Source organism: Felis catus, chromosome A3 (assembly GCF_018350175.1).
Source record: "Felis catus isolate Fca126 chromosome A3, F.catus_Fca126_mat1.0, whole genome shotgun sequence".
In the NCBI taxonomy this organism is placed as follows: domain Eukaryota; kingdom Metazoa; phylum Chordata; class Mammalia; order Carnivora; family Felidae; genus Felis; species Felis catus.
In genome coordinates, this window is record NC_058370.1 from 22,603,749 (window position 1) to 22,618,859 (window position 15,111).

General features: G+C 51.7%; 1 protein-coding gene across 4 annotated transcripts in view; it reads left to right on the top strand.

Annotated features, from left to right (window-relative positions):
- SOGA1 (suppressor of glucose, autophagy associated 1) overlaps positions 1-15,111 on the top strand; it is a 72,330-nt gene that overhangs the window by 17,507 nt on the left and 39,712 nt on the right. For all 4 annotated transcript variants that reach the window (XM_045053653.1, XM_019826546.3, XM_006929782.4 and 1 more), the window contains exons 2-3: positions 2,292-2,516; positions 8,599-8,757. In XM_045053653.1, the coding sequence (XP_044909588.1) occupies positions 2,292-2,516; positions 8,599-8,757 (384 nt within the window). The remainder of the gene's footprint in view (positions 1-2,291; positions 2,517-8,598; positions 8,758-15,111) is intronic.

Consider the following 15,111-nt stretch of genomic DNA (forward strand, 5'->3'; position numbering starts at 1 on the left):
TTGGATTTAGCTGACTGACCTGCACTTCCTGAGTGCTGTTTCCCTTAATGCTTCCTTAATCCACTGGCTGAAGTGGCGTGTGGACCCCTCACTTCCTCATTTCTTTTGACTGGTGTGATCATTGACTGTCCCACTTCCTCTTTTTCCACTTTTAGTTCTGTCCACTTGGCATGGTGGCGGTGAGTCTGTGTGTGTATTGGGATGGAGGTGGGAGCTGGGGTCCTGGTGAGGTGACCGCTCCTACAGCTGGTGTAGGCAGAATCATCCACTTTGGGGGTTGCTGCTGAAGCCATCCCTGGGGCAGAGGCCGTGGCGGCAAGTGGGGATTAAACCCTTTGGTTGATGGTGGGAAGAGGACAGTATCTTACGGAGTTGGGAGAAGCAGATACCTGTTCCCTCCGTCTTCCTCTCCTGAGTTCAGAACCATTTGAGAAATAGTCCACAGGAGTCCGGTGGATGAACTTTCACACTAAGAACTGGCTTCTTCCTGACCCTGCTCCTGAATTAAACCAGCCCACCCAGTCTCAGGGGGGCACTGGACAGCCCCAGGCCATGCCCTCGTAGGGAGCCACACATTTTCTGCGGGGAAAGAAAGGCTCGAGGGCTGGTGAGCACACTCTCCAGATTGTGTCCATGTCCAGGGCCCGAAGAGTTGTTTTTTTGCTTCTTGGACCCACTCCCCTGCCCCCATCAGTACCGTCCTTAGGTGCTTTTTCAGGGATGCCTTTGGCGGATCATTCCTCCCCCGTGACTCAGTTTCCCTTTTTAGTGTACAATCTTTTTTAATTCATTCAATCATCCTAAGAGTAGGTATTATTTCCATTTGTGACTCAGTTTCCACATTTGTTATTAGACATAATAATAATCCATTTCTTCTGCTGGGTTCCCTCACTCATCCCCTTACACTCTAATGATTGTTTCATGTTACTATGTCATTTTTGGGGTTGTTTACCTAACCGGACATGCATTTACTCATTCAGTTAATATTTGTTGGGAGCCTGTGGGATGCTAGGCCCGTGCTGGGTGTGGGGGATATTGCAGTGAGTGAGGTAGACGTGGGGTATCCCCCCAGAGACTCACAGTATGTCTGGGAGACAAACTATTAAAGAATTGCAGATGTGCTCATGGTGACAAAGGGGAAGTGAGGGACATCTGGGAGCTGGTGACAGAGGTGGTCAGGAGCTGCCCTGGGGAAGTGAGGTCATCCCCCAACACCCTCCATTTAAAACCCAAACTCTGTTTGGCCCTTCAGGGCCCTAGATGGCCGACCCCTGTCTGTTTCCCCAGCCTCAGTTTATCCCTCCTCTAGCTACCCTGGCCACCTTGCTGTATTCTGACCCATTGAGCTCTATCCTGCCTCTGAGCCTTTGCACACTCTGGACCCTCTGCCTAGAGTCCTCTCTCCCCGGCTGTCTCTCTGCATGGCTGTTCCTTCTTCCCTCAGCTCAAATGTCCCTTCTTTGGAGATGGCTGCCCCGATCACGTCCTTGGACACAGCCTTTCCCCATTACTCTAGCATATTACCCAGGTGGGGTTTTTTTTGTTTCTTGCCATTTATTTGGATTTTTTGTATTTGTTGGTTTATCATGTGTCTCCCCAGTGAGACTTGGGGCTCCATGCAGAAGACACAGAAGGGGGCACATTAGTCTTGGTCAGTACTGTCCCTTCCCACCCCCACGCTTGGCACGGGGGGCCTGGCACGTGGTTGGTGCCCACAAATGCTCGTTGAATGAGTCTGTCCTGCTTCCCCAGTGTGGTAGGCTCCTATTCTGCTACAGCAAATTACCACAAATTGAGTGGCTTACAACAATCCCAGATTATTATCTCACAGTTCTGGAGGTTAGAAGTCTGAAAATCAAGGCTTTGGCAGGGCTACCTTGGCAAGGCCACATGGCAGGGCTCTGGGCGAGGATCCACTCCCTCGTCCAGCTTCTAGAGGCAGCCTGTTCAAGGCCCTTCCTCCATCTTCAGAGCACGTCCCTCTGACCTCTGTTTCTGTTGTCACGTCACCTTCTCCCACTTTGATCCCCTTGCCTCCCTCTCATAAAGACTCTTATGATTTCATTGGTCCACCCACATATAATATAGGAAAATCTCCCAATCTCGAAATCCTTAATCTCGTTTGCAGAGTCCCTTGAATTAGGGCATGGACATCTTTGGGGGGGCCATTATTCAGCCTACCACACCCAGGCCCCCAGGGCAGCTAGGAGAGCATTGTGTGTGGCCTGCCTTCAGACACACAGGCCACTGCCACGAGCCCCGTGACCCGACCGCCTCTCCCCCCACTGCAGGATGAGATCGAGGAGCTGCGCGCAGAGATGCTGGAGATGCGGGATGTCTACATGGAGGAGGATGTGTACCAGTTGCAGGAGCTCCGGCAGCAGCTGGACCAGGCCAGCAAGACCTGCCGCATCCTGCAGTACCGGCTGCGCAAGGCTGAGCGCCGCAGCCTCCGTGCCGCTCAGACAGGCCAGGTGGATGGAGAGCTCATCCGCGGGCTGGAGCAGGACGTCAAGGTGAGCTCTGGGCCTCCCCCCACCCTCATAGGTACCCCTCTTGGAGTTGGGAGCACAAGCCCAAGTGGAGCCCAGGTCAGCCCACAGTTCGCTCCTTGTGTGTGCTTGAGCAAGTTACACCACTTCTCTGGGCCTCAGCTTGCTCATCTGCAAAGTGGGGATCCCTGGTGAACCGACAGCCCATTTCCCAGGAGTGTCCCAACGTGATATCATAAATATGAATCCTATTAACAGGAGCCATTCCCACACCTGGTCCTGGGCTTGGAGTTGTCCCTGCCCTGTCCCTGCACTGTCCCTGGAGGTTTCTTTATTGTGCTAATGAGTAGCAGAGGCCTGGAGTTGGATAGGGCTTGTTTAAACCTTGACTCCAATATGCCCTAATTTTGTGATTTTGAGCAAGTCACCTAAGTTTCAGTTTCCTCATCTGGAAAATGGGTATAACAGCAGCCCCTGCTTCACAGGGTTCTATGAGGGTTAGAAGAGATCATATAGGTAAAATGTCACTGTAAGCACTCAAAAATGTTAGCTATTATTATTCGCATTTTCTGGATGAGGAAAGTCAGTCTCAGAGAAAGGAAGCACCTGTTCAAGGTCACATTGACACTCTGTGTCATTGGTCCAGTGCAGGCTTATCAGCCTCCCGTGCCTGACTGCCCCGCTCCCTGCCTCCCTGCCTTGTGAAGCAGGAGAGGATTGGGCTGGAGGCTGGCAAGAGGGGCCTCCAGAAGAGCAGTGCACCCTGTCTGTGTGTGTGGGCCCTGGTCTGGGGGCTGAGAACTTAGTGGGGACCCAGGCCCAGTCCCTTGCTCTCAGAACTCAGGGGAATGTAGCGGTTGGGGGTGGGGGCACCTGGTGCCGCCTGGGGGCCCAAGGGCCTCTTCCTGCAGGGGTGACTTCTGAACTGAGGCCTGTGGGAGAAGTGGGCTTGAACCAGGAGGGGAGAGGAGGAATGCTGGAGAGAGAGACCTCTGTCTGTAGTGGCCAGGGGAGATAAACAGTGAGTGCCAGCCAGCCAACCAGCGCAGGCAGTCTCCCATTGCAGACTGTCTTTGCACATGCACAGCGGGGTTATAGGTCTGTTGTGCAGATGTGGAAACTGAGCTCAGAAAGGTTGTCTCCCCGGCCAAAGCTACCTGACAGGGCAGCCCCCGGGACAAAGGGTTGCACAAATATTCAAACTCCAGGCACTGGGTTGAGGGAGTGTGGGATGAGGAACAGCTGGGGAAGCTCAGATGAAGTAGATTTGGGCCTAGGTGATTGGGTATTTGGGGCCGGTACACCAGAGAGTCAGCCTTAGAGGGAGGGATGAGGGAGGGAGGAGGCCCTGACTGGGTGGCCAGTGCCTCCCTGGGAGGAGCCGAGAGCAGCTGGTGTGCATGTGGGAGGGGGGATCTCTGAGCTCTGGGCTCGGGGAAGCCACCCCTTCTGTTGGGATTTGAACTAGCCAATCAGCATCCAACTTGCCCCCCCCCCACCTCTCCCCCTTCCTCCCTCTTCTCCCCGCCGCCGCTGCAGCTGGAGCGCTGAGCTCATCCCTGCAGGCCTGGGCTGGATGCCTCTGGCCACCACACTCTGCCCCATGTGCTGGGGTTGTTCTCCCGCATTTGGGGGGTTCTCAGAATTGTGACTTCTTTGCTATCTCCTGGGAGGGCCTGATGGGCCCAAGTAGGGACCCTTCCCCCGCCCGCAACCCCAGAGCTGGGTATCTCTCCGGACTCTCTGACTTCTGACTTGCTCTGTCAGCTCCTTGGCCCATGCCCCGACTGGCATGGGGCCACTTCTTGGGACCTCAGTTTCCCCTTCTGTTAAATATGGGGCTTAGAGCAGCCAAATCTATAGGGCTTTTGCAGTTCCAGTGGTTTTATCGAGCAGATAGGTTTTTGGTGAAAGCGCACCATGAATAAAACCTCAGGCCTTGGTATCCCCCTCCCTTGGGCTGTCTGTGGTCCTCCCAGCCTGCAGGACCCACTGAACCTCAGCTGGAACATGGCTCAGCATGTGGAGGGCAGCGTGGTAGTTGTTCAAAGACCTGCTCTACCACTTGCTTGGTGTGTAACCTTTGGAGAGCTCCTTCACATCTCTGAGCCTCAGTTTCCCCATGTGGAAAAGGAAGATAAAACTAGTTTCCACCTATAGAAATTTTTGTGAGGATAAAATGAAATAGCTCAAGTAAAGAGAGTGCTGACCACAGACTCTGGTTCTGAGTGCTCCCCTAGCAGATGAGCAAATGTTGGTTGTGGTGTTACTGTTCAGGAGAAGAACTTATAAGGCACTCAGAGGTGAAGTGGCTGGGGACAAGGGCAGGGAAGGGAAGGCCAGAATCTCAGCCTGTGGATAAGAATCCCTGAGAGTCTGTTCACAATGCAGGGTCCCAGACCCCAGGCCCCATTCCCCCTCCCTGAGGATTCAGAGTGACAGGGACAGGAACACCCTGAAGCCAGAGGCCCATGAGCTGAGAGGTCTGCCCATGAGCAGGGGGGCCTGTGGTCTGATGGCTGCTGGTTGCATTTGGCAGGAGCCAGGCCTCAGTGCTGTAAACAGTGACCTCATGGCTGAGCGCATTGTTTGCGCTTTGGGGATTTGCCCTGGTGTCCGGAAGCTGCAGCTGCTTCACCTCCCGTGGTATCTCAGCCCCCCTACCCTGGGAGTAGTTGGGAGGATCATAAGAGGATGAAATGAGACAAGCGGGGGGGGGGGGGGGGGGGCGCCTGTGAGCATCTGACACGGTGAGCCCGCTGCTGGGCTTGTTGTTAATACTTTTAGTGCTGATATTAACATGTCTTCAAGCTTTGGGCCAAAAGCAGGTTCAGGTTGAGAGCAGGACTCTAGAGTTGACCCACCTGATTTCAAACCTTGGTTCTGTAGCTTTCTAGCTGTGTGACCTTGGGCAAGTGACCGGTCCTTTCCGAACCTCACAATGGGGATAATAAAGCCCTTCCCTGAAAGGCACATGGTGTCAGGAAGTGACAGCTGATTCTATAAATCACCTGTGAGAGGCAAGGGCGCCCAGGACCACTGAGGCTGAGACAGGAAAGGACAGGCTGAGGCAACCAGACTCCTGCCCTCCAGGCCACATGCATGCTCTTTGCTCCCATGGGCTTCCACGGGGGACCCAGGGTTCTGTGGGATCTGCAATTAAGGGCTCTTTTGTTCACGCTGGAATTCTGTAAGCTGCCTGGGGTTGGGCTTTCTTGACATTGCAACTCTTGGGGGCGGGGGCCAAATGGGGAAGGAGATCATGTGGCGAATGGAGCAGAAGGAGCCTGGGGACTCATGGAAGGGATGAAATCAATAGAGTCATTTATAAACCCAAGAGGATCCCGGAATCCACACGGATCATGTCTTCTTGGTGGGGAGTGTTGCCTCCCAGGTTGAGGCCATGGCAGGGATGGAGAGGAGCTGGCTCCAAGTGGGAGCATAAGTAGGAGAGAAGCCTCCAGCTGCTGAGCCCTCACACCAGTCAGGGACTCAGCCCTCCCTGGACAGTGGGTGGGGTGGGTGGTTGAGGGGAGCAGTAGGTGCAGCTCCCCATATTTCAGTCATCTGTTCCTTCATCTCCCTTTTCGCTTTTTGGAACCTTGGGGGGTTTGTTTGTTCTCCAACAAGTGTTTATTTGGCACTAGCGTGTACCAGACCCCGCAGTGCTGCCGGGACACAGAGATGTGAAGGAGCCCAGGCATGGTCTGGGGCCTTGATCTCTGTGCCCCACCACTCCTGCCCCTGGGGCCTAAGCAGCATGAATGAATGGATGAATGAATGAATGAGTGAATGAATGAATGAATGAATGGAGTATTGATCAGGACAGGGGCTTTCTGGGTGACCTAATAGCCCCAAACCGGGGACCATAGCCAAGAGCCTGGGGTTGAACACCAGTAAAAACCCTGACACAAAACACAAGAGGGAGATTGTGGGGTACTGGGCCAAAATATCCGATAAAATCAGCGCACAGAGGTGAAGCAGTGATCCTGACAATGCTTTAACAAATTATATTTCTTGATGTTCTAGCCACCAGCCCAAGGACTATGTCATTTATTCCTTACAGCAGCCTTTGGGAGTAGGCTGTATCAACCCCATTTACCAATGACCACAATGAGACTTCAAATGTATAAATAAACTGGCTGTGGGTCACACACACACAGAGTGCTGGAATCAGACTCGATCTAGTTTTCCCCTACCTGCAAAGTTCTTGTTCTGGTATTGAGGGGTTGCTCATCCCACTTTGCGGACAAGGAAAGTTTGGTGGCCTAGGGAGGCTGGGGACCAGCTTCCTTCCGGCTGTCCCTGGGGATCTTCAGGGGCAGGGAGCGGCAGTGGGCACCAGAGGGAGGGGAAGGCAGTGCTGAGTTTCCTCTCTGGCCGTTGTTTTTCCTGGCCTGCCTCTCACGCTGCCAAAGGGTCCATGCCGAGCTGGGCCTGGGCCCAGGCGGAGGGCAGAGCCAGGGAGGGCCCTCTTCCCTTCCGGCACGGAGGAGGTGCCATAGTTGTTTCCGAGCCTGGCAGGCATGGGGCATTGGGCTGTCTGCCCTTCACATACCTCTTGCTGGCAAAGCCCTGGAACCGCTCTCAGAGCCCTGGCCATGCTGGCCCCTCAGGCAAATCCCAGGGGCTCCCCCCCAGCTCAGCTCACACTTGGTCTACATGACCCTGAGCCGAGTCACTTATGCTCTGAGCCGCAGACAGCAATGGAGTGAAGAGGAATGAATCTGGCACACAGTAGGTATTCAACGAAGGGCAGTGCCTGGACCACTTCAGAGTCATTGTGATTTGCCAGCGCAAAAGGGACTTCCTCATCCCCAGAGGCTCCCTTTCCTGGCCTTTGACCCCCAGGGTGTCCTCCAGGAAACGGGGTGCTTTTGCTGCAGAGCCCTGTCACTAGGATTAGAGTTTGCAGCTCTGTTAGCTCCCTTCTGTAGGGATGACTTGGACATATGCCCACCCTTTGTCATTTCCAGCGCGTTCTGTAGCCCAGACAATTGGAAACCAGGGTCAGGGTCACACTATGACCTCTGGCAGGTCATGTATGGCTTCACCACTCACCCAGCACTCACTGTGCTGGCCCAGGGCCGAGCTTTCTTGTGCAATAGCTGATTCAGCCCTCCTGTTGGGCCCACGAGGTTGCTGCTATTATTGCACCCATTTTGTAGTGAAGGAGACTGAGGCATAGAGTGGAGAAATGATTTGGCCAGGATCACGTGCTGGTCACTGGCAGAGATGGGATTCAGATGGCCCTGGGGCCACCCATCTTGCTCTAGTTTCCACTTACACTCACTTCCCTCCCTTTATTTAAAAAAAAAAATTTTTAATGTTTGTTTATTTTTGAGACAGAGACAGAGCATGAGTGGGGGAGGGGTAGAGAGAGGGAGGGAGACACAGAATCCAAAGCAGGCTCCAGGCTCTGAGCTGTCAGCACAGAGCCCGATGCGGGGCTCGAACTCACAAACTGTGAGATCACGACCTGAGCCGAGGCCAGACGCTTAACCTACTGTGCCACCCAGGCATCCTCACTTCCCTCCCTTTAAAATGAGCTTCTGGCCAGGGCACCTGGGTGGCTCAATCAGTTAAGCAAGCATCTGACTTTGGCTCAGGTCGTGATCTCACAGTTTGTGAGTTCGAGCCCCGCATCGGGCTTTGTGCTGACAGCTCGGAGCCTGGAGCCTGGCTCGGATTCTGTGTCTCCATCTGTCTCCCTGCCTTTCCCCCACTCACACTCTCTCTGTCTCTCAAAAATAAATAAATAAATGTTAAAAAATAAATACAAAAATAAAATGAGCTTCTGGCCCTGCCACAGGCTCTTGTGAGAATTCGAAGCACCGAATGCCTCAGGTAAATGAAAAGGCCTTGCCAAGAACAGGCAGGGCCTTTACAGCTTTCTGGGGACTGAACTGTGATATAGACATTAGGAACTCAGGGTGCCTGGGTTTGGGTTTTGCTCCTGCTGTTTCCTGGTTCCGTGACCCCTGTATCTTCTCTGTGCCCCAGTTTCCTCATCTGCTAAGTGGGGATGATGAGAGACCCTGTCTGCTGGGGGGTTGCTCTGCAGCCAAGGCCACGCGGTCCCTGCTCATCACCCACCCTTGTTCAGGTCTCTAAGGACATCTCTGTGCGGCTGCATAAGGAGCTTGAGACAGTGGAGAAGAAACGGGCGCGGCTGGAGGAGGAGAACGAGGAGCTTCGGCAGCGGCTCATCGAGACCGAGCTGGCCAAGCAGGTGCTGCAGACGGAGCTGGAACGGCCGAGAGAGGTGAGGGCTCGCCCATCCCAGCCAGGGCCAGGCCGGGGCAGGTGGGCGTGTGCCAGCCCCCTAGCCAGGGTCTCTGAACCTCTGCGTCTGCACACTCATGCACACTAAGGACACAATGGTGAATGAGAGACACCGGTTCCTGTCCTCAAGGAGCCCAGAGGCGAGGGACGCCTGGGTGGCTCAGTCCGTTAAGTGTCTGCTGATTTCAGCTCAGGTCGTGATCTCATGCTCGTGAGATTCAACCTTATGTCAGGCTTCATGCCGAATGTGGAGGCTGCTTGGGATTCTTTCTCCCTCTCTCTCTGCTCCTACTCTGCTCATGCTTTCTCTCTCAAAATAAATAAATAAACATTAAAAAAAAAAAAAAAAGGAACCCACAGGCTAATGAAGGAGACAGTCATCCACCAAAGAACCGTGCAACTGTGGGAAGATGAACTGAAAAAGCATTCCACAATACGCACCGTGGGGCCTGGCCCTCTGCCTTGGTTTCCTTATCTACAAAACGAGACAATAATACCCTGAGTTGTTGTGAGGACTAGCTGGGATAACTTGTGTGGACATGATTTAGGGGCTGCCATTTGGTGTAAAGTTCGGTGCCGGGGGCTGGGCCTCTGGCCAGTGTCTCGACACAGGTTTCAGGACATTACGCAGTTCCTGGATGTGGCCCCCAAGCACCAGCCTCTCCCTTTGCTCACGTGAGCCTTCCACTTGTGCGTACTTTCTGCCTTCTGCTATGTGTGGGGCATGCTGTGTGCTGGGTACCATGCTAGACACTTTTTCTGAACAATTTTCATCAAGGCCTAATGAGATTGTGATTATACCCATTTTATGGGTGAGGAAACAGCCCCTGAGAGAAGGAGGGATGTCCTCAAGGTTGCACGGGGCCCCGTGGGCTCTGCAGAATGCCTATGGAAAGCCATCAGCCTAGGTGACCGCTAGGGACTAGAGTCCTCCAGAATGCAGGGGTCTGTGCTCCAGATGGCCCGGCGAGGGGTGGGGAGGGCTTCTGACCACAGAGGCACAGCTGGGCCTCAGCTATCTGGTTGCTCACGAGGGTATCTTAGGATAGTACATTGTTCTGGAACACCCCTCACCTTCCCTGAGGGCAGACATGGGAGTGTTCCAGGACTGAGACATCACAGCCCTGAGGCCAGAACAGTCCATCAGCTGCCCTTCCTCCTGGGCATGTTGTGTGGTGTGCCAGTGGCTTCTCAGTGCGGAGATGGGACATTGGGTGCTAAGGGCTGCTGCGGAGCCCTGTCCTGCTCCAGGGCTGGGTGGGAGGCCCCCTCCTTCGGGAAGTCTCCTGCCCCCCATGGCCTGACCCCCGACACTGGGGACCATGTTCACACATGTTGTTGCTGCCACCCTTGATAGTGTGGAAAGGGGAGACAGTTTCAGAGAGTGCCTTGGAGCTCAGCGTGTTCCTGTTGTAAAGGAGAGGAAACTGAGGCTCAGAGAGGGACAGCTTGCCTGAGTTCACCCGCCCTTCCTTGGCAGAGATGTGGCTGAGACCCTGAAGCCGCATCCCCCTCTAAGTCTCAGTTTCTCCGTCTGTGACATCGGGATAATAACGGTACCCAGCTAATGAGGTTGTTTATGACCATTAATAAGATTGGGTAACCGTAGAACACTGTGAAGAAGTTAAATAGAATAAAGTAGCGGGGCACCTGGGTGGCTCAGCCTGTTAAGCGTCCGACTTTGGCTCAGGTCATGATCTCACGGTTTGTGGGTTCGAGCCCCGCATCGGGCTCTGCGCTGACAGCTCAGAGCCTGGAGCCTACTTCGGATTCTGTGTCTCCTTCTCTGTCTGCCCCTCCCCCGCTTGTGCTTTTTCTCTCTCTCTTTCTCTCTCTCAAAAATAAATAAATAAATATTTAAAAAAGGAATAAAGTCGTAGTGCAATTCCCAAACAAATTAAATATGCAGTTATTATATGAACCCACAATTCCACTTTGGGATATATACCCAAAAGAATTAAAAGCAGGGACACAAACAGATACTTGTACCCCTGTGTTCCTAGCAGCATTATTTACAATAGAAGCAACCCTAATGTCCATCAATGTATGTACATAGAGTGGACTATTGGTAAACTTTGTAAAGGAAGGAAATTCTGACACATGCTCCACCCTGGATGAACCTTGAAGACCTGATGCAAAGTGAAATGAGCCAGCCACCAATGGACCAGTATTATGATTCCACTTATAGGACCTACTTAGGGTAGTCAAATTCATAGAGACAGAAAGCAGGATAGAGGTTACCGGGAGCTGGAGAGAGGAGGGAGCGAGGAATTGGTGTTCAGTGGGTACAGACTTTCAGTTTAGGATAATGAAAAAGTTCTAGAGATGAATAGCGGTTGCTTGACAAAGTGAATGCACTTAATGCCACTGAAATGAGTACTCAAAAATGACTAAAAATGGTAAATTTCATATTGTGTATACTTTAGGACAATTAAAAAAAAAGAATAAGGTAGAGCTGTATGTACTGATGTTGAAAGATCTCTAAGGTATGTAGTTAAAAAAGAAGGGGAGAGAGCTATATATATATTACGCAATCCCGCTAATTATTTTGATAACAGAACAGACTGGTTTTGGAGCATGTATGTGTGTGTGTAAACGCATAGCAAAAGTCTGGAGGAAAATCCGCTGACTGAGGAAGGAGAGATGGTGGGAATAGCATGGGGAAATGACTTTGCTTTGTATTCTTTTAATGCTGTAGTAAGGTGAGTTTTAGGGAGGGGGGTTATTTGTTACATTTTAAATGTAGTCAAGCAGGTAAAGAGCCCTATGTGGTGCTGGGCACACAGTAGGTGCTCAAGACACATTGGTTCGCTTCCCCTTTGAAGACCTGTCAGGCCTGCTGGTGCTCCCTGGCATGCCCCTTGGGGTCTCAGGATCTGGGCAAGGGGGCGTGGCCCTGTGTTTGTTTGCCGAGTACCTTCTCCCCACCCCTTCCAGACGTGGTTTCCATGGAGATAAGTGTCCCTGAGCAATTCTGCCAGAGCTGCTGGAGTCCCGTCATCCAGATCTGCCTTTGCCATCCTGACAGGTTGCTGTGGCGATACTGTCACCCAGCTGGGAACAGGAGCCCCTGGCCTGAGCTGATGTGGTTGCCATGGAGATGGCTCTTCCTTATAGAGAAGGGAGGGTGGCCAGCCCTAGCTGCACTCTGTGGTGGCACTGTTGCCCAGCTGGGTTGCAGCTCAAGAATCGTAACACCAGCCTCCCCCTCATCCAGTACCATTCCCCCTTCTTGTATTTTAGGCAGAAAGCCAATCTCAGTGTTGACATGATGTATTATAATATAGCTGCTGTGTCTGAATGCTTGCTCCGTACCAGGCACCTCACCAGGCATTTTATATACCTCCTCATGTTGTGAAACCAGCAGCTTCCCAACATACATTGTTATTCTCATTGTATAGGTGGTACTGTTCTTGACAGTATTTTCATTGTGATATCACAATTCACGTAATATGAAAGTTACCATTTATAGTGTCAAGTTCAGGGATGCCTGGGTGGCTCAGTCGGTTAAGCATCCAACTTCAGCTCAGGTCATGATCTCACAGTTCATGAGTTCGAGCCCTGTGTGGGGCTCAGAGCCTGGAGCCTGCTTCCGATTCTCTTTCTCTCTGCCCCTCCCCCCACACTCTGTCTCTCTCTGTCTCTCTCTCTCTCAAAAATAAATGAACATTTTTTTTAAAAATCTAAACATAAAGTGTCAAATTCACTGGTTTTTAATGTATTCATAATATTGTACAATCATCACCGTTATCTAAATCTAGAATATTTCCATTGCCTCTAAAAGAAACCCCGTACCTGTTAGCAGTCACTCCCCATTGCCCCTTCCCTCCAGCCCCTGGCAACCACTAATCCACACTCTGTCTCCATGGATTTGCCTATTCTGGCCATTTCGTACAAATGGAATCATGCAATTTGTGATCTTTTGTGATTGGCTTCTTTCACGTAGCATAATGTTTTCAAGGTTTGTCCATGTCAGAGCATGTATCAGTACTTTATTCGTTTTTATGGTCAAATAATAATCCGTTGTATGAGTATACATTTTGTCCACTCATCAGGAGATGGACATTTGGGTTGTTTCCATCTTTTGACTAGTATGAGTAATGCTGCTATGAACATTTGCATACAGGTTTTGTGTGTTTTCAGTTCTCTTGGGTATATACCAAGGAGTGGACTGCTGCATACAGGTGGTATTGGGGAAAGACAAAGACGGGATTCTAACCCAGAACTTTGTCTCCCAAAGTCACACCGACTCTTAAAGTGCTGTCCTGCCCTCCTCGCCCAATCTAGGTACCTTCCTAGGACGCTGCTGTGTTTTCAGAACCTCCGAAGATGCTGCTCCCTTTAGTGAATGAGTACTTCCGTCCCTGGCACAGGCTTCTCGTCCTGATTCCCATTCTGATGGGGTACGCAGGGTGCTGACCGTGGCATCAGATCACCTGGGTTCAAATCCTGGTTTGCTGGCGTCATCCTCTGATGCAGCCTGGCCGTGGTCTGTGTGGTGCAGGGCACACTCAAATTTGGGGTCACACGGGCCTGAGTTTGAAAGCTGGCTTTGCCACTTACTTGGAAATAACTGTAATGCTGGGCAAATCATGCAACTGCTCCAGGCTCAGTTTGTTCACTTATAAAACAGGAATATTAATCCCTGCTTCTCAGAGACAGGCAGGTAAAGTGCTTAGCAGGGAGGAAGGACTTGGTGAACACTGATTAGCATCATCATTATCATCATTACCCTTAGCTGCTATGTATGATGCCTGTGCGTCGGGAGCAGCATTTACCTTAAATAAATGTTTCTGCTGCCCCTACCCAGGTGCTGTCTATCGAACTGCCACTTGTCCATGGAAGTAGCAGTTACATTGCAAATCAACACATGCGCTTGGCAGTGTGTGTCCCAGTGACTTCTGATTTGGGTTTTATGTCTAAATCAGTCTTTGCTTCCTCCCCCCAGATGGTCTTCCCTAACCAGGAGCCATTCGGCCTCTGTCTAGCCACTTCAGCTGCTCTGGAGGAAGAATGCCTCGGTCTTTGAGATGCACCCAGAGTAAATTTTGCACACACAGCACAGTCTGTGTTTTCAGTGAGACCCTTTCAAAGATCCCCTCCGTATTTGGTGAAAATCTGCCCAGTTGTTTTGGCAGAAGGTTCATTTTATTCCCTGAAGGTTGGTCTTTGTTTCCTGGCAGCACGGAAGCAGGGAAGGTGTTAGAGAGCAGGGGGCCCCTGCAAGCTGTGCTCAGGCAGCCTCTCTGTGCGGGCTGGAGGTGCAGGAACACAATCTACTAGTCTTTGGAGAAGGACAAGGGAGGACATAGCTCATGCTCCTACCAGGAGCCATTAAACCAGGGATGTTTAGAGGTGCCACCCTGGCTGCTCAAAGGTGGCCTTGTGAGTTGCTGGTAGATGGGGAAGCCCCCGATGTGTGCCAGGCCAAAGAATGTGCCTGCAGGGTCCGTCGCTTAGCGACGGCATTCCTGTTGGTGCCTGGGACTGTCCTGTCTTGCCCCTTCCTTCCCACTCTCCTGAGGCCCGGGGCCAGAACATCTGCTCCTGGGGGCTCCACAAAGAGTCTCTGACAGGCCCTGGCTCCCTTGAGGGGCACTGCAGCCCCCCAGGCCGCCTGGCCAGCTGCTGCTCTGCAGAGAGGAGGTCGTCTTTGGGCTCTGTGAGCTTGCCTTGTTTTTCCCTCCAGAGCCGAAGAGTAGTGTGGGAGCCCAAGTGGCTTAGACAAGGTGGGGAGGAAAGGGTCTGTTCCAACCAGAAAAGGCTGGAATTACTCCTGTCCTGAAAGGGTTTGCTGCTTTGCTCTCTCTTCTCTGCCCACTGCCCTCCCTTTCTGGTGAGGCTCATGCCACTCAGGGCTTTCTCTCTGCCTGTTGGAAAGGTGCCCAGTGACTTTTCTTGGGAAAGCATATTAAAAATATCTTAACGTGATTTTCCCCCTCTACCCGACAGGTTATATGCGCTTGGTAGAGAAAGACTAGAAAATACAAATAAGTCCTAATAAGAAAAAATTCACCTGAAAACCAATATTCAGAGGGAATTTCTCTGAATAATTACCAAACTATTATTTGGGTGAGAGGGGCATATACTTCCAATCCATTTTTTCTATTTATATGCGCACACACGTATTGAAATGTATATATGTATATGTATGCATTTTCTTCCCCTAACATAAGCTCAGTGAAGCAAAAATATCATTACAAAAGCCCATAAATGCATACCTAGCATCCCTCCAAGGGTGGGTACATCAGACTGGTTGTATTGGTTGTCTTGGGCAGTAAAACTGGTGACTTGGGTTCACTGTATTCCTTATGATTTTTTTTTGGGGGGGGAA